The sequence below is a fragment of the Sapajus apella genome, unplaced genomic scaffold, assembly GCF_009761245.1.
Source record: "Sapajus apella isolate SASKATOON/1434 unplaced genomic scaffold, GSC_monkey_1.0 scaffold47, whole genome shotgun sequence".
NCBI classification, from domain to species: Eukaryota; Metazoa; Chordata; class Mammalia; order Primates; family Cebidae; genus Sapajus; species Sapajus apella.
In genome coordinates, this window is record NW_022436987.1 from 19,149,950 (window position 1) to 19,174,956 (window position 25,007).

Sequence of the window (25,007 nt, forward strand, 5' to 3'; positions counted from 1 at the left end):
AGAAGGTATTCTGTCACTTCTTCTATTCAACGTCCTTTTGGATGTCTTAGGCAATATGATTAGTAAACAAAAAGCAATAAAATTATAGCTATTAGAAAAAAAGATGATTGGTAAATTCAAATAAGTTATTGCTGCCACTTTAAAAACCAGCAGAATAACCTGAGTAACTATAACAACTAATAAAGATGTTTAATGAGGTATCTGGAATCAAAATTGACTTATAGACAGTAACTTTAAGAATGACTAGCAATAGCTACTTAATTAGATGGAGAAACCCATCACAATGATAGCAATAAGTCTAGCAAAAAATGGGTATAAAGAATTTCAACATTTTTACACTCTTTGGTGGGAGTGTAAATAGTACAACCATTGTGGAAGACAGTGTGGCGCTTCCTCAAGAATCTAGAAATAGAAATTCCATTTGGCCCAGCAATCCCATTACTGGGTATATATCCAAAGGATTGTCAATCATTCTATTATAAAGAAACACGCACACATATGTTCACAGCGGCACTGTTTACAATAGCAAAGACCTGGAACCAACCCAAATGCCCATCTATGATTGACTGGATGAGGAAAATGTGGCAAATATACACCATGCAATACCATGCAGCCATAAAAAAAATGATGAGTTCGTGTCCTTCGTACAAGGATGAATCTGGAAACCATCATTCTCAGCAAACTGACACAAGAATAGAAAACCAAACACTGCATGTTCTCACTCATAGGTGGGTGTTGAATGATGAGAACACATGGACACAGGGAGGGGAGCATCACACACTGTGGTCTTTCGAGGGGGGCAAAGGAGAGACAGCAGGGGGTGGAGAGGTCAGGGAGGGATAACATTGGCAGAAATGCCAGATGTAGGTGATAGGGGATGGAGACAGCAAACCACATTGCCCTATGTGTACCTATGCAATAATTCTGCATGATCCGCACATGTACCCCAGAATCTAGAGTATAATAAAATAATTTTTTAAAAAAAGACAAGACCAGCCTGATCATCATGGTGAAACCCCATCTTTAAAATAAATAAATAAATAAATAAATTTTAAAAAAAGAATTTCTGAATTATAAAAAAGTACTAGCATAATAAATGAGAGTATGTTTCTGGGTGGAAAGATGTGTGATTGTTATCTATTTCCCTACATATAATTATAACTTGAAGGCAATTTCAATTAAATTCCCTCCAGGAATTTTCAGAAAATTGACATGCTCATTCTAAAATTCATTCAGAAGAAACAAAAGAGAATATTTGCCAGTGAAGCTATGAACAAAAACAATAGGGTGATAAATCTAAGAAGTATCAAAATGTTGTACACAGTTTTAATAATCAAATCATCATATGTTATGAAGACAGCAAATTATCAATAAATCCGAATAAAGGATTTAAAGACATTTAGTAAAAATAACTTGTTAAATGAAAAAGTGCCATTTTTATTTTAAAATCAGCAGGGCGAGTATTGTATCCAATCATGTTAGGACAACTGGCTATCCATATTTAAGTTATAGTCCCCACTCTTACTGTACACATACGTATATGTATATATTTGTTGTTGTTGTTGTTCTGAGAGGGAGTCTCGCTCTGACACCCAGGCTGGAATGCAGTGGTTTGATATTGGTTCACTGCAACCTCTGCCTCCCATGTTCAAGTGATTCTCCTGCCTCAGCCTCCAGAGTAGCTAGGACTATAGGCGTGTGCCACCACACCCTGCTAATTGTTTTTTGTATTTTTAGTAAAGGCAGGGTTTTACTGTGTTAGCCAGGATGGTCTCAATCTCCTGACCTCATGATCTGCCCGCCTCAGCCTCCCAAAGTGCTGGGATTACAGGCATGAGCCATTGTACCCGGCCACTATACATATATATTTGTATATATGTATATTCGTAGATAAAAAAATCAATTGGGTAGTTTAATAATAATTAACAACTGATACATTTTTATAAGTATACAGAAACTTTCAAATAACAATGGTTAGAGAAACCTGTTTAAGAATAATCCAGATACCATGAAGAAAAAGATTTATCTATATAAATTATTTAAAAGAAATTGGAGAGGGGTAAATGTAAATACCCATTCCATATAATGACAATGAACTAAAATGCATAGTGGATAAGAGTCTTCCAAATAAATTACATAAATGTAATGAGCTGGGGTATATGCCCCAAAATTCACGTGTTGAAGTCCTAATCTCTAGTGTCTTCAATGTAACTTCATTTGGAGATAGGTTCTGCAGAGGTAATAAAGTTAAAATAAGGTCGTGAGGGCAGACTCTAAACCAATATGATTAGTGTTCTTATGTAAAGGGGGAATTCAGATGCAGAGATACATATGGAAGGAAGATGATGTGAAGAGACGTAAGGAAAAGACAGCCTTCTGCAAGCTAATGAGAGAGGACTGAGACAGATCCTTCTCTCACAGCCCTCACAAGAAACCAGCCCTACCAACAACTTGATTTGGATTTCTAGACTCCAGAATTGTGAGACCAAATATCTATTGTTTGAGTTACCCTGTCTTAGTTACTTTGTTGTGAAAGCCCTAGAAAACTAATATGGTAAGACTAACTCAAAATTTAAATGAGCAAAAGACATAAACAGATAATTCATAGAGGAAGAAATACAAGTAATAGCATTATGAAAATATAGTGTATCTCTAATAAAGTAAATTCAAATTATATCTGAAAGAAGGTATCACTTTTCACTCATGCCATTAGCAAATGTTCTTTTTAAAAATAGGGAGAGAATACAATGTCTAGTTCACTGAAGGTGTGAAGAACATCAGAATATACTAATAGAATTATAGGCTAGAATAGCTGAGAGGCAATTTACCAGCAGATATCAAAACTAACACAAAATATCTCATGTACCCCATAAATACATGCACCTGCTAAATACCCACAAAAAATTAAAAATATAGAAAAATAAATACAAGATACAGGCACTGAAGCCAGACCTCCCACCCCTCCCCCCTCAAATTAACATGTTAACTTTTAGTGCAATATTTACACTTTTTGAAACATGTATCACAGAAGTACTCAGGGAATTCTATCTGTGACCATATATATATACTTATTACTTTTTAAGAGAGAAAGAAAAATTGGAAACACCATAAAGTCTCAGTGATAAAAATATATTCAAGTACAACCAAAATGGGCAGCAACATATATATATATACATGGAAAGTGCTGCAAGACATATAAAGCCAGTTCAGAACCATGAGTATAGGAGGGTCAGATTTGCTTTTCATGTATGCAAGAAAAAATTATTAGAAGATAAATATGCAATCATTTGTAAATGCAAGAAAATCTAGTAAAATGTTAGCCAATACTTCCAGTATGGTTACTTCTACAATGTAATTGGTTTCCTCTTACATAAGGACCTTAAATGTTTAACTCTAAAGTGGTGCTGTGATTAACAATTCTGCCAATATTTTCCTGATAAATTATATCCTCTTCATGGTTCCCAATGTATGTACCAGAAAATAGAGTGATTTACATTGGTTCTTTTTTCCTTGTAACATTATTTGAAAATCAAATATGAAGAATGAATTAAAAGATGTTATATATTATAAAAAAGGAAATGCTATTTATAATTTAATTAAAAATAAATACAATAAATAAAGTCAACACTAAAAACTTATATGTGTAATAGAGAAGAAGGATGTAATATAAGTTCTTGAAGGAAAGAGTGAACATTTAACTGTGATAAAGTCATGGCCAAGTCAGTATGTTTTTTTCAAAATAGTTGTTAAGATATTACACTTTGGAGATTGACTGATATACTCCTTTCTTAATAGCATGTCCTTACAAGTTATTTACTACCCTCGTGACTCAAGTCCTTTACTTGTAAAATAAGGTTAAAAATAGTCCTTTTCTCATGAATTTGTTCTGATGAGTAAATGAAATGACATGTGTAACACCATCTTGCACATAACATGCAGTCAATACATATAATCTACTGTTATGATGTATTATGGTCACTTAAGATGATTTTGGAGATGTGTTTATTGCTCAGAAGAAACAAACTGGGGCATAAATTTAAGACTATAAAATTGGAAGAAAATAAAAATCTGCCTTGCCATTTATTATCTAACTTTCCAGTGAGACTGAATAGAAAGCTGGGGCATTAATAATTGTCTGATTGCTGGTTGATTACTGTTCATCAGTGAAATTTACAAGGCCAGCGAGAAATATTGTGGTTCCTAGCAATGGGCCATTCCAATTTCCTTTTAATGAGAAGAATGTGAAGAGTCCTAGAGACCTACATTTAGCAAATGAGAAAAAAAAATCAAAGAATTGTAATAGAAGTCTATTTCAGATGAGAAGCATTTATTAATCATCACTAAGGCCATTAGGAGACCTAGTTCCTTTCTACTTCTGCAGAATAACTATAAATCATCATATTTCACAATAATAGAAATTATATATGTATGTATTTTCAATTAATTACCTATTATAGCTTTAATGCTTTACATAGATTACTGAATTTAACACATAAAAATGTGGGTAAGTTCAATGTTATATTTCATAGATTCTCAACTAAAGCTGAGAGAGTTTGAGCCATTTTCCTACAATTTTACAATTGCACTTGTCAACCCCTCTTTCACTAAAACACAGTTCTTCCTGACATCCCTCTCAGTGAAGGGCTGCGTCCAAAAATTGCCTAAGCCAGAAACATGGCATCATTACTAAATAGCTCCTTCCCACCCTTAGTCCACAACATGCAGGCAAAAGAATTAAATGCAAACACACACACACACACACACACACACACACACACATACACACAGAGATACAGTATACTATTAATTCAATTTCGTATGTTTTGCTGAAATCAATACAAGTTTCTCTGTTTGCCCTGCTTCTGCTCTAGTTAGGCCATTATAATCTTTTGTCTGGATTATTGCAATGGTAACTTTCTTAGCAGTCACCTGTTTACTTGTTTTTTCCCTCCTCCAATTCACTCCTGAGATTTTAGCCATGAAAATTTTTCAAAACATAAATCTGGCCTTGTCATTTACTGCTTAAAACCTCTCATTTACTTTCATTTGTCCTCAAAATAATGCCCAAACTCCTAATCATCACTTAACAGGCTTGCATACTTTTGCCCATGCTGTCCACAAACTCATTTCAGCAGCAAATCTCCAACTCCTCCGTAGAATTCCAAACCTTTTGACATTTATTCACTTTTTGAAAAATTCAACATTTATTTCCATTAGTATTTGTATGAGTTCATTTCATGCTGCTGGTAAAGGCACTCAAGACTGGATCATTTATAAAGAAAAAGAGGTTTCATGGATTCACAGTTCTATGTGGCTGGGGGGGACTCACAATCATTGTAGAACATGAAAGACATGTCTTGCATGCAGCAGGAAAGAGAGAATGAGAGCCCAGCCAAAGGGAAAACCCTTTGTAAAATCATCAGATCTCATGAGACTTTTCACTACCACGCTAACAGTATGGGGGAAACCACCTCCAGGATTCAATGATCTCCCACCAGTACACGCCCACAACACATGGAAACAATGGGAGCTACAATTCAAAATGAGATTAGGGTCAAGCTATATCAGTATCTACACGTTTTCCTTTTTCATGTGACTAATTTCTATTTCTCTTTCAAAGTATCTCTTATTATTTTATATTTATTTTCCAGAAAGTATTTCCTGGATTAGCAGCTTTTCTGTGTGCTCCAATTAATCACTTTAATTAACCTTCCCTGATCAGTTACAGTTTTAGGCTGCACTGGCAATTGTCGATTTCCTCATCCTGCTTACCAACCACCCACCTCCCACTTGCTAAACACACATATACACAAAGGTGCACACACACACTACTTGCTTATTCTTTTTTTTTTTTTTTAATAAGAAGGACTGTAGGGTTGTAACTTAATAATGTCTTTCTCAACTTCTTGAGAAGATCACATGAGAAAAATAGGGGAAAAAAGGCTGTGTATATGTGTGATACAGATAATAAAGTATTTCTTTCATGGTGCTTGTTAACAAGTTTGTTCAAAATTCACTGTAATTCCTGTATTTTTTCACTGATTATCATAGAGATTTTGCTTCTACCAATACCTCTTTGATAGCAATATAAATTTTTAGCCAAGTTTGGAAGGTGTTGCCTTTTCAGTGGGCTGCCTTCTCTATAAACCAGGGAAGAAGCAAGCCTCCCACTTTATGTTCTGGCTCCACCCCAAAATTTGTTCCCCCAATGTCAGACCCTCTCTATGTCTATTAGATATGTTCTTCCAAAATATACTTCCTGCTGTAAAATTTTAAGGACCTGAGGGGAAAAGTGTGGTATCAAGAAAACTATTTCAAAGAGGTAACTGCTAAACTATATTATACCTGCAGAAGAGGTACAATATTGTCCTGGAATCTCTCCGGAGCATTGATAGTCCTCACTGGAAAATGAAACTTTTGTCATAAAACTGTTTGGGTTTTGAATTTTCCCCTTTTACATGAAATCATGACAACAAAACCATCTTAGTAAATGAGGTTTTAATTTCTCTAGCTTTCACTAAACACTCACTAAAACCGTGAGTGTTACTGATTATGGCTGATGCCAAGTGGAGCCATTTGGGGGACTCTCATGCCTGTTCTTTCTGTGTTAGACAGGACTATGAAGAGCTAGAAAAGCAGCTAAAAGAAGTCTTTAAGGAACGAAGCACCATTCTTCGTCAGCTGACAAAGACATCAAGAGAACTTGATGGAATTAAAGTCAATCTTCAGGTGAGATGAAAACTCATTTTCCTAGTCGTAAAGGATGAGCAGTCATCTGATTTATCGGAGGGGATTAACATGCATTTTAAAACAGTTTTTAATATGTTTCTGGGCTTGACCATGGTAGTTATTACTTACTATTATATGCACTTTAAATGGAAATGTCATTTGAAATATTGTCTAGGAATCTGTGGTTTACAAATACAGAAATGAGAAAATTGTCCATTTGACAGAACCATCAATTCCTCAATCTTCTATGAGCAGTTTGACCCCTGTGTTCTTCATATTATAAAATAACAAAGTAATTATGATCAAGTGTTAAATGAATACAGGAATGATATCAAGAAGAGAATTTTAAGTTCCCCACAAGATAACTCTAAAGATTCTTTAATAAACCACATTACTAACATAGATAAATACCTTAAAAAAGCAAGTGGCATCTGCAAAAAAGTCTTAACATACTGAAATCTTAAAAATATCTATATAGGATAAAAATAGTTTCATAAACACTTGATAACAAATTACAATATTTTAATAAACATTGCATTTATTATCTTCTGTATGCTGAAGGCTTTGATGTTTTATATGGTTTAATTCTTGTATCTATGAAGTAGATCCTATTGTGATATCCCTTGTTACACATGAGAGATAATGTTTAGAAAAGTTATGTTATTTTTGAATGTTACAAGAGAAGCCAGAGTTTACATGTAGGTAATCTGGCTCCAGAGACTATTAGTTACTGATCTGAACCATGTTTTTAAACCATATGGAGTTACTTCTGTCCACACTCTTCTCCTTAGCTTTCTAGTCGCATTAAGATGATAATAATGGGGTGGTGGTGGTATTAGTAACCACTGAGACTGATTGAACATCCTCAGGGTCAAGTGCTAGATGCTCTTTCTACAATTTTTATTTAATGTTCACATGAAGACTATTAGTCATATTTTATAGGTGAAAAAAACAGAGTTAGAGAAAAGTTAAGAAACTAAGAGCATGCCGATAATGCCGATAGTTAAGGGAGAGAGCTAGTATTTAAAGTCAACATCTAAGCTCTTGTTCCAGAAGATGTGTTACATGTGGAGAAGATGGAAACAAGAACAACAACAACAAAAATTATACACAACCCAGTAGGACACAGAGTTCTGGTAGCAGGATGATAACACTATAGGAATCATAGTGTTATGATAGAAGCATGCACAGCGCATTAGGGAAACACAGGCTGAAAAGAAGTGTAGATTGATTTCTGGTGAAGCCAATGCCTGAGCTTGTGGTTAAGTGGAAATTCACCAAGTGAATAAGACTGGAAGAATACCAAGAAACCCGCACCTTCTCAGAGGCGTGGAACACTCGACACATTGAGAACATTGAAAGCGTATTGTGAAAGGACCAGAAGTGGTCAGCATTTATAATATTCGCAGAATACTCAGTCTTTCTATACTAGCAGCCAAAGTCAAGATATCTCATTACAGTCTAGAAAGTTGCTTAATACAAATATACAGTTTATGGAGTTACATTACAGTTCTTAAAATGCCTTTTGCTTAGTTTTTTTTTTTTTTTGGCAACATTGTGCAAGGCTGATTTTGTGACTTGTGTCAGGTCACAAGACCATAATACACTTTGATCTGTAAATCCTATGAATGATGATTTTATTCAATTTTAATTCTTCTTTTTGCTTTGCTTGTATGTATGTGAAGCCACTGTTTCATGTAAACGAACACTGTTTATTGGTTGCTTCTCAATGATAACCTCAGCCAGTTATAGTAGAGATGAGGCTTGTCTTATGAAGTTCATCTCACTACATCCCTATTATACTTATCATACTATATTAAAATTGTTGGTTTTCAACATTAGATTAAAAAATGTATGAAGATAGGCACCCTGACTTTGCATAGGTCTTTGCATGATGCAAAATAGGTATTTGTTAAATATATAAGTCAACAAAGTGTTTGCCCTTTTTGCTATTGTCTATTCTCTACCAGTCACAATTATTCTCTTGCAAACAATATTACTGCCTCTTAGTTTCAACTGTTAATGCCAAGAATGACAGGTTACCCTATTAATTAGTTTATTGAATATAAACAAGAAAGTTATTATAGAAAGTTTAATGGGATAGATTCTCTTACAAGAAAAAGCTCAGAGACCTTTTCTGCTATAATTCATAGTCTCTGAATTCTGAATTTGTCAGAGTTTATAAACACTAATGACTGAAGTAGTATACATAATTTTTGTTAATATTCTGTCCATAGATACCAGTTACAATTTTATATGACCCTGATTTTTATATGTCTTAACGCATTACTCATAAATAAGAAATCAACAAAACATAACAGGTGCATGCCCTTTGACTGTTTTAATCTTGAATTGTGTTTTTTTCCTGGCATATGCAGGGAGATTTGCTATGTTCCCTAATATTTATTTGTAGAGGCTGTGCCAGACCTGGTTTAACATGCCTGCAGAGAACACAGTAAAACTTCAAAAAATGAATAGAAGACATATTTTATATTCACTCATAAAAAGGCCTAGATGTTTTTGGAGAGTAGTTTCTTTTCCATTGAACCTCTAAAAGCCAAGACTGCTCAATTCCTTTCACCACTGTGTCATTGGTATCAAAAATTTCTGTATATATCCTTAAAGCCATGAGGACCATCACAGACTCATTTTTAATTCTTGTTCCAGGGCGTATGTGCAGTCCTATCCAGTACTCTAGAACCAAAGTTAAAGTGAGCCTCAATTTCTCACCTGAATAAATTTCCTTTTTCTACTTTTCTTATCAGTCCTTAAAAAACGATGAGCAGTCTGCAAAAACTGATGTTCAGAAACTTCTGGAATTAGGACAGAAACAAAGGTAAGACTGTTCTTTTCTCTTTATTTGTCTTAGTTCTTTTTGCCATAGTGTCAAGCAACATTCAGAAACTTCACAGAAGTTGTTGATTCTAAGTGCAAAACCCTGTTTATCTTTTCACTTATACTTAAATGTACATGTGATTCACTTGGGAATCTTGTTCAAATGCAGATTCTTATACAGTAGAACTGGGGTGAACTTGAGATTCTGCATTTCTAATAAGTTCCTTGGTGATGATGATGGTGATTTTTTTTTGTCTGCAAATCACAATTTGAATGTTAGGGAGCTATTATACTTTTCTTAGTTAGTAAGATGGACACTTGTAAGTCCACTAATCAGTTGACAGATTTGATATTATTGACCTTAATGGACCATGTTCAATAAAATCAAAATTTGATTGTGGTAATAATAATGAGGTGGTAAGGAATGGAATAATCTTATTAACAATACCAGTAGAATCAGTTCAATATTATTAGCATTGGTTTGTTTATTTTTGAAGGAAGTATATTATGAAACATATTTGCATAAATTATTAAAAAGCCATATGATTTTTAAATTGCTTTTCCAAGCCACAAAAATGAAAAAGGAAAACAAGTATTTTAATGTAGAAACAAGCTCACATCTGCTATGCAGTTACTAGGAGCTCCCATAGTTGATTTGCATACATTTTCTTGTCTGATCTTCACAACTACCATTTGAAGTAGTTATTATACCCATTTTATAGATGGCAAATTGGTGCTCAAAGTGCTTAGTGGAATTGCTGAAAATCATGTTAATTGGAGTTTAGATTTAAAATCTGCTGTCTTACCCCATAGCCCCACCTTTCCACTTTGGCTCACTGATTACAAGGCAAAAAGCTATTTAAAAGTTTACACACAAAATAGTATGTAGAGTAGGCCCTAAGTCCCTTCTCATCAGCCTACATATCCTCCACTGACCTTGGTTCTTAATTCAGAACTATATTATTGACATGCATTTGGATTGAGCCAATGACATCTATTAAAATATAAAATCGTGTCTTACATTGACTCTTCTTATTATTTATAGTGATGTTTATTATTTATTGAGTATAAAATTATCTTCAAAGTCTAATATTAAGAAAAACTTGAAAAAAGCAATCCAAAGATGTTTCAAAAACTATATTATTTAAATGATTGTATTGGTTTGAAATAAATCATCTCTTAAAACACCCATGCTCAATATTACACAAGTATTTGTGACTCTGTGAAATAGTGATAGAGGACATAAGTAACAGTTTGAATAGAAAGAATGGAACATTATTCAGTTGGAAAATAGAAAATCTTGTCATTTGTAACAACATGGATAAAGCTGGAGGACATTATGTTATGGTAAATAAGCCAGGCACAGAAAGACAAATACCCTGTAATCTCACTCCTATTTGGGGTTTTAAAAAGTTGATGTCAAAGAAGTGGAGAATAGAGTGGTGGTTACCAGGCTCAGAGGTGGTTGGGGAGAGTGCTGGTGATGAGATGTTGGCTAAAGAATACTAAATTTCAGTTGGATAAGAGAAGCGAGTTTGAGAGATCTGTTGTACAACGTGATGACTATACTTAATATACTATATTCTTGAAAAAAATAAAATTGAAAAATAACCCATTGAAAGAGACCAAGAGATGCTGAAAATGATTATTTTTATAGAGTTTTTCAGGTTAGGAATGGAGAATAAACAAAAATATAAAAACAAAAATTGATTTCTGCACAATACATTTGTAGCACCCAGTGAGAGACTGGGGAAGACATAATGAGTTTGAGAAGATTAGAAAATAAATCTGTATGTAAAGACGAAAATAAAAATGGCTAAATGGTGACCTAGTCTGGGCTTCAGTGATAATAGAGAGCCCCTTTTAGGTAGTTCCATAAAAAATAATATAATTAAATAAATCTTTTAGGGAAATTACTATTTCCTTGCTTTTAGGGAAATTATTATGTCAAACCCATTCAGGGCAGAAAGAAAAATGTAGACCAGGGTGAGAAAACCCTACTTAGAGACAAGGACAGGGAGATCTCAAGAGTGAGGACCATGGAGTAAGAGAAAAATGAAGTCAGACTTTCTTTACCATAGAAGGGACACAGATGAGGAGACAGGCTTATGCATGATCTGAATGAAAACCTTTTCCCTTAGTTTGCTGATATTTTCTTAAAATATCTATGGCTGATTCACATGACACACAAAACACCACAAAAATCAGGAAAAATGTGAATAGATGTTTAAGAATTTTAATCATCAAGTATACATGTGGTAAAGTGTATAAACTACCAGATGATAGAACAAGACTTTCCAGAGAGGATGAAATGGAGAATATTTTGATCTTACTAATTCACAGTTTTGTCTAAAATTAGAAACTTGTTGAAAATGCATAACTTGTATTATATACATAATCAAAGTTAGAATGGGAGACTCAATAAATTATAATAATAGGTAACTTCTCAAAAGGATCTAAGATTTGATGCATTCGTTTTTTGCTGTTTACTTAAAAAGAGAAATATAAAAATTATGTTTATATTATGGTAAAAGAGGCTGTGTATCTCATTTTAAAATTTCACTTATTAGTAAACATTAAAAGAGAAAAAATATCACCTTTGGTTATCAAAAATACTAACTTATTGCAAATTTACGCATCTTCTCTGAGTTTGAAGGAGTGCAGTATGCTTGCAGGTGCCATTGGCCACATGCCCAGCTCTCAATTATTACCTTGTTTTCTGGATCCTTTGTCCTCAGATCCTTGACATCTGGCTTCATCTGGACTAGTAATCCCAGAAGCCGTGCTTCTTTTATGTGACTCTGAAACCGCTGGTCATAGCTAGTGATTCAGAGGTGGCCACCAAAACAAAAATGAATCAATTAGTGGTTCTCACTGGAATTGTAACGTAGAGGCAGCTAATCAGCCTTTCTGTGTAGCTGGAACTAGACTATAAGTAAATTCAGGGGATATACCGTGGCCACATACAACTATGTGGAGAGAAAGCAGAGAGAAAGGGGTGTGTGTGGGGGGGGGGTGTGGGTGTGTATGCATGCACACTTATATGAAAGCAAGAGTGAGAAAATGAGAGTTGTGTTGGCTTGAGCATCATGTTTCAGGAATATTTACACAGCCTAGATTATGTTCATAGGAGAGTTCCCAGGTGGAGGGAGATATTTTAAACCATACCGTGTCAGGACTGAGAATATATAACCACAACAAGAATAAGGAATAGGACAGGACCCTGGAATGTCTGAAAAGCTGAAAATGTCCTTGAACAAAAGAGAATAAAACCTTTTATTTTTTACGGTGGCTGGTTGGTAGAGAGTCCCGGAAGGCAGCTTTGGACTCAGTGCACTAAAGCACTTTACAACAATGTTCTCTGAAAACTGAAGGAAAAAAAAAAGCCTAAAATAGTGGCAAGTTCTCCATCTATGATGTTATTAAAATATAAGCTGATAGTCACTAGAAAGAAATGCCTTTCTGTAGAGTGGTTAGGGTGAATGTGTTTTTATAGCTATAATTTGAGATGAAAGAGGTGTGAAATGATGGCCCTTTAAAAATCCTTGTAACACAAAATGTTATGCTAAAATATTTCAGTATTTGAGCTATCACAGGTATCACTTGAGCCATTAATTTTTTAGAATTAAAGTTTCAGTTTAGTACCAGGCGTAGTCCTACAGTAGTAGATATAGTTTGGGCAATCTCAGTTGATTTGGGAAGGGGTCCAGAGGCAAGTCAGGAATCATCTCCACAGGAGGATGACTTAGCAAGTCTGTGAAGCAGAAATCTTCAGCTAGCTAAAACACTAGAGCAGTGAGCATGTGAATACATAAGCTTAGAAGGTAGGCAGAAGAAGAGATGAAGAGATATAGAAGACAAAAAATCTACTTTACCTTTTTGCCTGATAGTGTTCTTTGGCATGAAAATGTTCAGAATTCCCTACCTTTTCCAGCTTTTACAATTTGTTTTTAGTCTTGTTCCCTAGATTGCCTATAGATGTCAGTATGGGGGATTTTTTTGGAAAAAATATATAGATACCTATTTCCATACATATATTATATCTATATGTATATATATCTATATCAATATATAAAAATTATATGCTCATTGTCATTTTAATAAAAGATACTTTATTATTTATTTTTGTTAAGTGTTTTATGAATATCCTTTAAAAATAAAAATGAGAATTTTAAATGAAAAGGTTTACAAATTATTTTGCCATTTTTATTATAACTTTATTTTCAGTAGGAAATATAATTTTACTGTTTTCCACTCAGTCCTTGTTGAAGATTTGAGTGTTTGGTATGACATGTAGTTTACTCTTTCTTTTCTTCCTTCCTCCTTCCTTCCTTCTTTCCTTCCTTCCTTCTTCTCTTCCTTCCTTCCTTGCTTCCTTCCTTTTCTTCCTTCCTTCTTTCCTTACTTCTTTCTTTCCTTCCTTCCTTCTTTCCTTCCTTCCTTCCTTCTTTCCTTCCTTCCTTCTTTCTTTTCTTCCTTCCTTCCTTCTTTCCTTCCTTTCTTCCTTCCTTCCTTCCTTATTTCCTTCCTCCCTCCCTTCCTTTCTTCCTTCCTTCCTTCTTTCCTTCCTTCCTTCCTTCCCTCCCTCCTTCCTTCCTTCCTTCTTTCCTTCCTTCCTTCTTTCCTTCCTTCCTTCTTTCTTTCCTTCTTTTCCTACCTCTACCTCCCTCCTTCTCTCCCCATAGAGACAGATAGCATAGTAAGTCTTTAAAGTTTGAGCATACAGACACTAAAACACCAATTCACTACCCCTCTATGCATTAGTTATCTATCATAATATGATGCCATAGTTTGCTGTGGGGCTTATAAAAGTGTCTTTCTCATTGTAAGCCTACAATACACGTAGATATATATTATATTGCATTGTATTATGTTATATTACAAACACTCTATGGAAAATGTCAGAAGTAATAATGGAAGCCTAGATTTTATATGTTCATTATATGAAGCAAATCTGATAAATAAAACTAGTTTGAGACAATGATGGAAGCTGTGACTTAGAATCCACTTCAAACACATTAAAAGGATCACCCAAGTGACTGTAATTATTCTATAACTTGTTCTTACTACATTTTGATTTGTCAACCAAAGTTGAAAATGATTCTAAAAAACAGACAGACTTTCTTTCTCATTCTTGAAATTGGGACTAGGATATCAGTCTCAAGAGTAATTAATCTGGGGGCACCATTAAGTCCTTCTGGGTGGAAGAGCAGCTTGTGGTTGTATAGAAAACACGGTGGTCAGAGGATGAACATAGGGGTGTGGAGTGGTGACAGTGGTTATTGCCATGACCTAACATTTGTTAAGTAATTCTTTTACCAGCATTGTGGTAAGCATTTTGATTACATTATGTCATCTTAATATGAGCCCAAGCCTATACGTTAGTTCTACCATTGTGCCTGTTTTTTAGATGACGAAATTGAGTATGAGAGGGTGTGTCAGTTGTCAAATATCCAGAGCTAGTCTTTTAGCAGTAGATTGAAGTTTTAAATTAGTTTAGGTGCTGGTAAGACTCCAACAGGTTTCTATTTTGTTATTGCTCTTGCTTTGAGAGAATTTCTATAACCAGGAATTACCACACATACAAACACAAACAAATACACTAGCCTTTATGTAATATCTGATTTGTTTGAGATGATAGCTTGAGTAAAAAATACAATCAAGACACAGAAAGATAATATAATGTGTTACAAATGAATAAATTCTAAATCCTTAAGAGAAAGACAAATTTAGGGAAATATCACTATTTTTAACAAGGGAGACAGGATCCTTATGCACTACTAAGCTTGAGGCACAATGCATATATATGCATAGGCATGCATTTCCTTTATTATCTCCATTAAATGAGACAGGCCTCAAGTTAGAATAAGTTTCTTTTCCCTGTTTTTATAAAAGGGCTCAGGCCTTACAAAAGATGTATAAAGCACAATACTTTAGAATTAATTAATTAGGAGCCTCAGAAGGGAACAGTAATTTTATCCTATCAGCAAGTCTATGGTGACTTTTTCTAACCAGCATGTTCACACTCCAGTATGCTGTTGGTGAAATTATCTTTTCAACTTGAATTATATATTGCTTCGATTTAACACATCATGCAGTTAACAGATGATTTGCACAGTGGTATTTTTATAAAATATAATAGCAAGATAATTAAAAAACATTCAACTTGCGTTTAGTATTTGCATGGGAGAGAAAGCTTTTTATTACCAGAATCTTTAAACATATCCTGTTTCTTTAACTGTGGCTTTATGCAATTCTAGTTGTCTGTGTCCTAAATGTAGACAGCAAAGCCTCCTTTTATAATGTACATAAAAAATAATGGCATTATATTGTTTTCTTTCTTATGCTCCGTTTTCTACTTAACTAGAGAAGAAATGAAGTCTCTTCAGGAGGCCCTGCAAAATCAACTTAAAGAGACATCAGAGAAAGCAGAAAAACACCAGGCTACTGTAAGTGTGTTTCTTCTTTGTGCCCTTTGCTTTAGGGCTGGGACATTGTTACTTTATTTTTCCAAAATCACTATGGAACAAACACACTTGTAAAAAATAAAAGTGAAAATACAAAAAAAAAGAAGCATCAGTCAATGTGATGAGAATAGTACTTGGTCAGCATTCATTCCTGGAAAAGGTTATTGTTTTATTTGATTATTGGGGAGGTCATCTAATTCCTAGCCTGCTTTTAAGAATGAGAAACTAACAGACAGAGTGGGGCAAGGATTCTGGTGTCAAGACCTTGTCAGTGGCTCTCAGATTGTGGGATGACACTGACCGTTAAGTAAATTAAGCTAAGTGATGGCTAAGTAGTGCCCCACATCTGCTGAATAAGAATCTCTCAGGAGCAGGGCCATGCTATCTGCCTATTTAATCTATCTCATAGGTTATTCTAATGCACCCTAAAGTTTAAGAATCGAACTCTTCTCCTGAGAGCTAGAACTGTGAGACATAAACTAGGGAATAAACTTTCTCACCTGAAATGATGTTTCCTTGACCCCACCATTTCAGCTCGTACTACGAGTATTTACCACTGGCAGGAGGGGTGCTGTTCCTGAGAGCCATGCTGAAAACTAGGTTTCTATTGGATTCCCCAAAGCCACCTTACACACCATATAAAGGGATTGGATCTTATATCTTGTTTTCAGGATATGAGTCTGTTTTAAAATATAGTGTATAAATAGAACATATGAAGTATAGCAAGGCCAACAGATCAGGAAAAGACTGCCACTGAAAACATAGCTTATTTCTCACAATTCTAGCTGTACACCATAGAGGGGTCACATGGGGAGGCACTCGGGCTGTTCATGAGGCAGAGGGAGAGGAGGAAACTGTGGGTAAGAGGCTTTGCTGTGGTTTCCGAGGCAATGAACAAGTGAGGCAGGATAAGTGGGCTTGGGATTGGGCAGTTTAAGTGATTTTTGGTTGGCTCTGGGGCACAGCAGCTGTCCTGACTTGCTACCTATCCCGAAGGTGATTAGGGCAAATCCATAGTAGGCTGGGGCAATTAAAAAGGGGGGCATTTGGGAGTGTTGTTTTTCAATTGTTGGTTGTATTTGAAAAGTGTACCCCTGGGAGGAGGACTTCTCCCCTCTGAGGTGTTGAAGCAGCAATAAGAGTCTGGAGCTAAGGCAGGGTGGTTCAAGCATATGATTGGGTATTGGGTTGTTTAGAACAAGGCTGATCCAGCACATACATGAAGAACAAATGTTAACATATCAAGTTTAAAGAAGTTAAAATCATGGTGAAGCCTGAATCTCCATTTAGGTAAATTACCTGGAATCCTAGGCTCTCTAAACAGAGTCAGCTTGCCTTTCCTTTCCCAGCCTTCATTTAACAACCTTGATTAAAATGTGGAGTTTTGCATCTGAAACTCAGTCCAATATGTCATCTGCAGTGCCTGATTTCAGGGAACAGCCTTTCTAATAATGACTGTTGACTTTGCCAAGTACAGAATTATTTTAAGTTAAGGATTCACTGTTATATGTTCTGTTCACCTGTTAGGATGGACATGTTGGTTCATTGCTATGCTGTGGCAACTCTCACTGCTCACTTGAAATGTGGCCTAAAGTCTGGCTCACTGGATACCAAATGTTACATAAAAGAATAGAAATATTTTTAGCACCAGCTTGTTGATCCATCCTCCCAACATCTGACCTAGCTTAGTGAATGGTCCTAATTGCAATCACATTTCCGCCGTGGCTAATCGTATTTTTAATCTGGGTTTCTTCATAGCCTAATGACAAATGATGGCAGAGCAGAATAGAAATGTTCACACAGACTATTTTCTATGGTCTTCATAATAAAACTGCATTGTTGGTTTCTTTAAAAGTAACTCAAATAAGGTGTTTCTAGCTTGCATTTACACAACTAAAAGGCAGAAGAGCTAAGGCATGAACTCAAAATTATTCCAGGAAATTATGCAAACTGAGAGCTAAAAAGAAGAGAGTTATAACTTTAGAAAGATCACAACCAAAGTCAGAGTATCCAAGCATGAAAAGTAACATGGACAGAGAATGTAGACTGAGTCACCTTTGCTCTCATCTCAGCATGCCTGCAGTGCCTTCCTTATGGCTGAACACTGAATCCTGAGGGAAGGTTTCTCTTTTCCCCCAAAATACTTCACTAAACCAGAAACTTCCTAAAGAGACATAACTTAGCATGTGTTTCAGTGTAAGAATTTCAGGGTTTAAATTTCTAGGAGGTTTAAATTTCTAGGAGGCCATTTAGTAGATCTATAAATTTACTAGCTCATTACCAGACTTGATCAAGCTTTTTAACTTCTGCAAGTTTCCTTATTATCACATTTAAGGGGTGATTCACATTAGATTAATGTACATAATTTCTCTAAAATTGTAATCTGGCATGTAGTAGATGGTAGACATTAAACTAATGTCATTCCTTTTCCTTCTGTGCTTCCCATTTTAATTTCATCTTCATCACTTCTCAACTGAATGAATATAAGCAAGTCAATGATTTTTCTGAGGATTTTCATTGTAGGAAGTATGCCAATGGTACTTATATAACAGATTATTTGGTGATTATATGAGATGATGCATGCATTGTTGAGCAGAAGACATAATTGTAAGCAACCTCTAAACTGTATGCTATCATCATCATCATTATTAGTATTTTTTCTTTCTATTTAAAACCTTTGTTATATGATAATACCACAGTGAAAATTATCAGGGATGACATAAGAATGCATACCCAATAAAAGGAATATTAAAATATCCTATTGTTCATAATTTAGGATGTTCTATTTCTTCAATTCTATTTACATTACTATTCAAAATCATTTTGTATTGCAATTTCTGGATACTGCCACATGGATTTTCAATGACTAGTCTTAAAAGCTGACATTGAAATGTTTGAGAGTGACCTCAAGTTCCTAGAGACCTACAAATGGTGTCTTTATAGGAATCAGACATATTACCTATCAGTGATCAGGGGCAACACAACATCATTTTTACTGTTATTAGAAACTACTAGATGGTGAGGTTTTTCACCAATGGCTTGCATTTTCTTAATTGCAGACTATTTCTTTTTTATTCACTGTTCTTGTTAATTTCTTTTTTTTTTTTCCATAGGTTATTGGGGCACAGGTGGTATTCGGTTACATGAACAAATTCTTTAGTGGCGATTTGTGAGATTTTGGTGCACTCATCACTGCACCCTCTTTGTAGTCTTTTATCCGTCACCTCCCTCCTACCCTTCCCCCCAAGTCCCCAAAGTCCACTGTATCATTCTTATGCCTTTTTATCCTCATAGCTTAGCTCCCATGTATCAGTGAGAACATACAATATTTGGTTTTCAATTTCTGAGTTACTTCACTTAGAATAATAGTCTCCAATCTCATCTAGGTCGCTTCAAATGGTGTTAATTCCTTCCTTTATATGGCTGAGTAGTATTCCATTGTGTATGTGTGTGTGTGTGTGTGTATATATATATATATATATATATATGAGTATATGTATATATGTGTGTGTGTGTGTGTGTATATATATATATATATATATATATATACACACCACAATATTTACATACGCAGTAGTATTCCATTGTGTATGTGTGTGTGTGTGTGTGTGTGTGTGTGTATGTATATATATACACTACAGTTTTCTTATCCACTTGTTGATTGATGGGCATTTGGTTTGGTTCCACAATTTTACAGTAGTGAATTGTGTGCTATAAACATGCATGCACAAGTATCTTTTTCATATAATGACTTATTTTCCTGAGTAGATACCCAGTAGTGGGACTGATGGATAAAATGGTAGATCTACTTTTAGTTAGTTTTTTAAGGAATCACCACACTGTTTTCCACAGTGGCTGTACTAGCTTACGTTCCCACCAGCAGTGCAGAATTGTTCCCTGATCACTGCATCTATGCCAACATCTACTGTTTATTGACTTTTTGATTATGGTCATTCTTGAAGGAGTAGGTGGTATGGCACCATGATTTTGATTTACATTTCCCCAATCATTAGTGATATTGAGCATTTTTTCATATGTTTGTTGGCCATTTTTATATCTTCTTTGAGAATTGTCTATTCATGTTCTTAGCCCACTTTTTGATGGAATTTTTTTCTAATTTGAGTTCATTGTAAATTCTGGATATTAGTCCTTTGTCAGATGTATAGATTGTGAAGATTTTCTTCCAATCTGTAAGTTGTCTGTTTACTCCGCCAATTGTTCCTTTTGCCATGCAAATGCTATTTAGTTTAATTAAGTCCCAACTATTTATCTCTGTTTTTATTGCATTTGCTTTTGGGTTCTTTGTCATGAGATCCTCGCCTAAGCAAATGTCAAGAATGGTTTTTCCAATGTTATCTTCTAGAATTTTTATAGTTTCATGTATTAAAGTTCTTAATCCATCTTGAGTAAATTTTTGTATAACGTGAGAGACAAATATGGTTTTATTCTCATATATATGGCTAACCAATTATCCCAGCATCATTTGTTGAAAAGGATGTCCTTTCCCCACCTTATATTTTTGTTTGCTTTGTCAAAGATCAGCTGGCTGTAAGTATTTGGGTTTATTTCTGGGTTCTCTATTATGTTTCATTGGCCTATGTGCCTATTTTTGTACCAATACCATCCTGTTTTGGTGACTATGGCCTAATAGTTTGAAATCAGGTTGTGTGATGCCTACAGATTTGTTCTTTTGCTTAGTCTTGCTCTGGCTGTACAGGCTCTTTTTTGGTTCCCTATGAATTTTAGAATTGCTTTTTCTAATTCTTTGAAGAATTGTAATGTTGGGGTTCAGGGGCTCAGGGGAGTCCTCAGTTCCCCTGAGAGGAACTTTCTCCAGGTTCTTGGTCTATTACTCCCCAAGAATGGGAGTGGAGACCATGTTGCAGTGTGCAGTAAATGCCGGACTCAAAAGTGCTTGTAGAAAGTGATTTATTTATGTAGAGAGAGAAAAAGGAGAAGGAGAGAGAAAGAAACAGCTAACTCTACACTGAATGAGAGAAAGAAAAGCTTCTCTCACACTGAGTAAGAAGGGTTCCCAGAGGGAGGAAACCAGAGGAGGAAATCTCTCCTCACACTGAGTGAGAGAATCCAGAAAGATGGAATCCAGGAGAGGAAAGACAGCTTCCACACTGAGTGGAAGGGAATTGAGAGAGAGAGGGAGTTTAGGAGGGGAAGACAGGCTTCCATGAGAGAGTGTGGAAGGGAACTCCAGAGGGGAAATCCAGGAGAGAGAAAGATGGCTTCCATGAAGGGAGTGTTCATGGAAGGGGACCCAAACATGGAGTCTGAAGGGGTGTGGAAGAAGGGGAATTTTAACCTGGGTGGAATCCCCACATTCTCTAAGACCTCTGGCTAATGAAAGGAGTTCCTTAGCACTTCCACTGGAGTGATTGACTTTTTTATTCTTCCTGCACCCTTGAAAATTAAAACAGAGACCATTAAATCTCCCGGATGGAGAGAGATGGGAGGGGTGCATGGCACTGGAAAGTTCTTGCTCTTAAAACTATGCCCCCTTGTGGACCCAGAAAGAGAACACCCCTCAGAATAATGGTGGTATTTTGATGAAGATTGTGTTGAATTTGTAGATTGCTTTTGGCAGTATGGTCATTTTCATAATATTTATTCTATCCATGAGCATGGGATGTGTTTCCATTCAACTGTGTCATCTATGATTTCTTTCAGCAGTGTTTTGTAGTTTTCCTTGTAGAAGTCTTTTGTCTCTTTGTTTGGTATGTTCTTAAGTATTTTATTTTATTTTATTTTATTTTTTGCAGCTATTGTAAAAGGGTCGCATCCTTGGTTTGGTTCTCCACTTGGTCACTGTTGGTATATAGAAGAGCTGCTGATTTGTGTACAGTAATCTGCTATCTGGAAACTTTACTGAATTCTTTTATCAGTTCTAGGAGCTTTCTGGAGGAGTCTTTAGGGTTTTCAAGGTAAATGATTTCGTCAGCAAACAGTGACAGTTTGACTTTCTCTTCACCAATTTGGATGCCCCTTTATTTCTTTCTCTTGTCTGATTGCTCTGGCTAAGGCTTCCAGCACTATGTTGAAGAGGAGGGGTGTGAGTGGGCATCCTTGTCTTGTTCCAGTTGTCAGAGGGAATGCTTTCAACTTTACCCCATTCAGCATTATATTGGCTGTGGCTTTGCCATAGATGGCTTTTATTACATTGAGGTATAGCCATTTTATGCCAATTTTGCTGAGAGTTTTAATCATAAAAGGATGCTGCATTTTGCCAAATGCTTGTTCTGCATGTATTGAAATTATCATGTGATTTTTGTCTCTAATTCTCTTTATGTGGTGTATCCCATTTATTGACTTATCTATGTTAAACCAGCTCTGCATCCCTGGTATAAAAGCAACTTGATCATGGTGGGTTATCTTTTTGATATGTTGTTGGATTTGGTTAGCTAGTATTTTGTTAAGAATTTTAGTGTCTATGTTCATCAAGGATATTTGTTTGTAGTTTTATTTTTGTTTTTTTGGTTTTTTTTTTTGGTTATGTCCTTTCCTGGTTTTGGTATTAGGGTGATGCTGAGTTCATAGAATGAATTAGGGTGGGTTCCCTTTTTTTTCTATCTTGTGGAATAGTGTCAAAAGGATTGTTACCAATTCTTTGAATGTCTGGTAGAATTCTGCTGTGAATCCATCTGGTCCCGGACTTTTTTTGTTAGTAATTTTTAAATTACTGTTTCAATCTTGCCGCTTGTTATCGGTCTGTTTCAGGTATTTATTTCTTCCTGGTTTATAATAGGCGGATTGTATTTCTCCAGGAATTTATTCATCTCATCTAGGTTTTCTTGTTTATGTGCATAAAGGTGTTCATTCATAGTAGCCTTGAGTAATATTTTGTATTTCAGTGGTGTCAGTTGTATCTCCTGTTTCATTTCTTAGTGAGGTTATTTGGATTTTCTTTCTTCTTTTCTTAGTTAATCTTGTTATTATTCTATCAATTTTATTTATCTTTTCAAAGAACCAGCTTTTTGTTTCATTTGTCTTTTGCATTGGTTGTTTTTTGTTTCAGCTTCATTTAGTCCTGCTCTGATCTTGGTTATTTTCTTTCTTCTTCTGGGTTTGGCTTTGGTTTGTTCTTGTTTCTGTAGTTCCTTTAGATATGACCTTGGAGTAGCAGTTCGTACTCTTTCAGTCTTTTTGATGTAGACATTTAGGGCTATGAACTTCTGTCTTAGCACTGCCTTTGCTGTATTCCAGAGGTTTTGATAGGGTGTGTCATTATTGTCATTCAGGTCAAAGAATTTTTAATTTTCATCTTGGTTTCATTTTGGACCAACTGCTCATTCAGGAACAGGTTATTTAATTTCCATGTATTTTCATGGTTTTGAAGGTTCCTTTTGGAGTTGATTTCCAGTTTTTCCACTGTGGTCTGAGAGAGTGTTCAATATAATTTTAATTTTCTTAAACTTATTGTGACTCATTTTATGGCCTTTCATATGGTTTATCTTGGAGAAAGTTCCATATGCAATTGAACAGAATGTGTATTCTACAGTTGTTGGATAAAATGTTTTGTATATCTCTGTTAAGTGTATTTGTTCCAAGGTATAGTTTAAATTCATTGTTTCTTTGTTGACATTCTCTCTTGGTGACTTTACTAGTACTGTCAGTGGAGTATTGAAGTCCCCTGCTATTATTGTATTGCTATCTCTCTCATTTCTCAGGTCTATCAGTAATTATTTTAAATTTGGGAACTCCAGTGTTAGGTGCATATATATTTAGGATTGTGATATTTTCTTGTTGGACAAGCCTGTTTACCATTATATAATGTCCCTCTTTGACTCTTTTAACGGCTCTTGCTTTGAAATTTGTTTTGTCTGATACAGCAATAGCTACCCCTGCTTGTTTTCAGTATCCATTTGCATGAAATGCCTTTTTCTACCACTTTACTAAGTTTATGAGTCCTTATGTGTTAGGCGAGTCTCCTGAAGACAGCAGACAGTTAGACAGTTAGATGGTGGGTGAGTTGTTTCTTTTTTCTTTCTTTGTTTTTTTTTTTTTTGTTTTTTTTGAGATGGAGTCTTGCTCTGTCACCCAGGCTAGAGTGCAGTGGTGCAATCTCAGCTCACTGCAACCTTCGCTTCCTGGATTCAAGTGATTCTCCTATCTCAGCCTCCTGAATAGCTGGGATTACAGGCACATGTCACCACACCCAGCTAAATTTTGTATTTTTAGAAGAGACAGGGTTTTCTTCGTGTTGGCCAGGCTGGTCCGGAACTCATGGCCTCAGGTGATCCACCCACCCCTTGGCCTCCCAAAGTGCTGGTATTACAGGCGTGAGCCACCATGCCCAGCCAGTTCTTATTCATTTTGTAGTTCTGTATTTTTTAAGCGGAGGATTTAGGCCATTTACAGTCAATGTTAGTACTGAGATGTGAGGTATCATTTCATTAATTGTGCTTTTTGTTGCCTATGTACTTTTTTTTTATTTGTTTTTTGTTTTTGCTTTTTAAATTGTATTTTTCTTTTATAGGTCCTGTGTGATTTATGCTTTAAAGAAGTTCTGTTTTATGTGTTTCCAGAATTTGTTTCAAAATTTAGCACTCCTTTTAGCAGTTGTTATAATGGTGGCTTGGTAGTGGCGAACTGGCTCAGCTTTTATTTGCCTGAAAAAGACTATCTTTCCTTCAAATATGATGCTTAGTTTCACTGGATAAAAATATCACATAAAATGAGAGTTTGGGATCCTTATTTACTTTCCAGAAAATACTTGCATTTATTAGGAATTAATTGGTCATTGAAAATTAGGTAAGAGCCATCATTAAAATTTTATTTTGGAATTTGGGGGAATGGATGCCTTTTAGTACAATAAAATTCCAAATGTATTGGTCTATTCAAGTATTATATTTCTTATTTCAAAACTTTGGAATTTTATTCTAATCTAACTAAGGATTATTGTATAAACTTTCAAATTTATCAGTGGACAGTTGCTTATAATACTTTAAATTGCAAATGTGGCCT

At 35.3% G+C, this 25,007-nt stretch overlaps 1 protein-coding gene across 3 annotated transcripts in view; it reads left to right on the forward strand.

Moving 5' to 3' along the window:
• The window catches only part of LUZP2 (leucine zipper protein 2), a 569,126-nt gene that overhangs the window by 238,631 nt on the left and 305,488 nt on the right, over positions 1-25,007 (forward strand). For 2 of the 3 annotated variants that reach the window (XM_032241009.1, XM_032241010.1), the window contains exons 2-4: positions 6,612-6,729; positions 9,495-9,565; positions 15,932-16,013. In XM_032241009.1, the coding sequence (XP_032096900.1) occupies positions 6,612-6,729; positions 9,495-9,565; positions 15,932-16,013 (271 nt within the window). The remainder of the gene's footprint in view (positions 1-6,611; positions 6,730-9,494; positions 9,566-15,931; positions 16,014-25,007) is intronic. The other variant, XM_032241011.1, reaches the window with a different exon arrangement.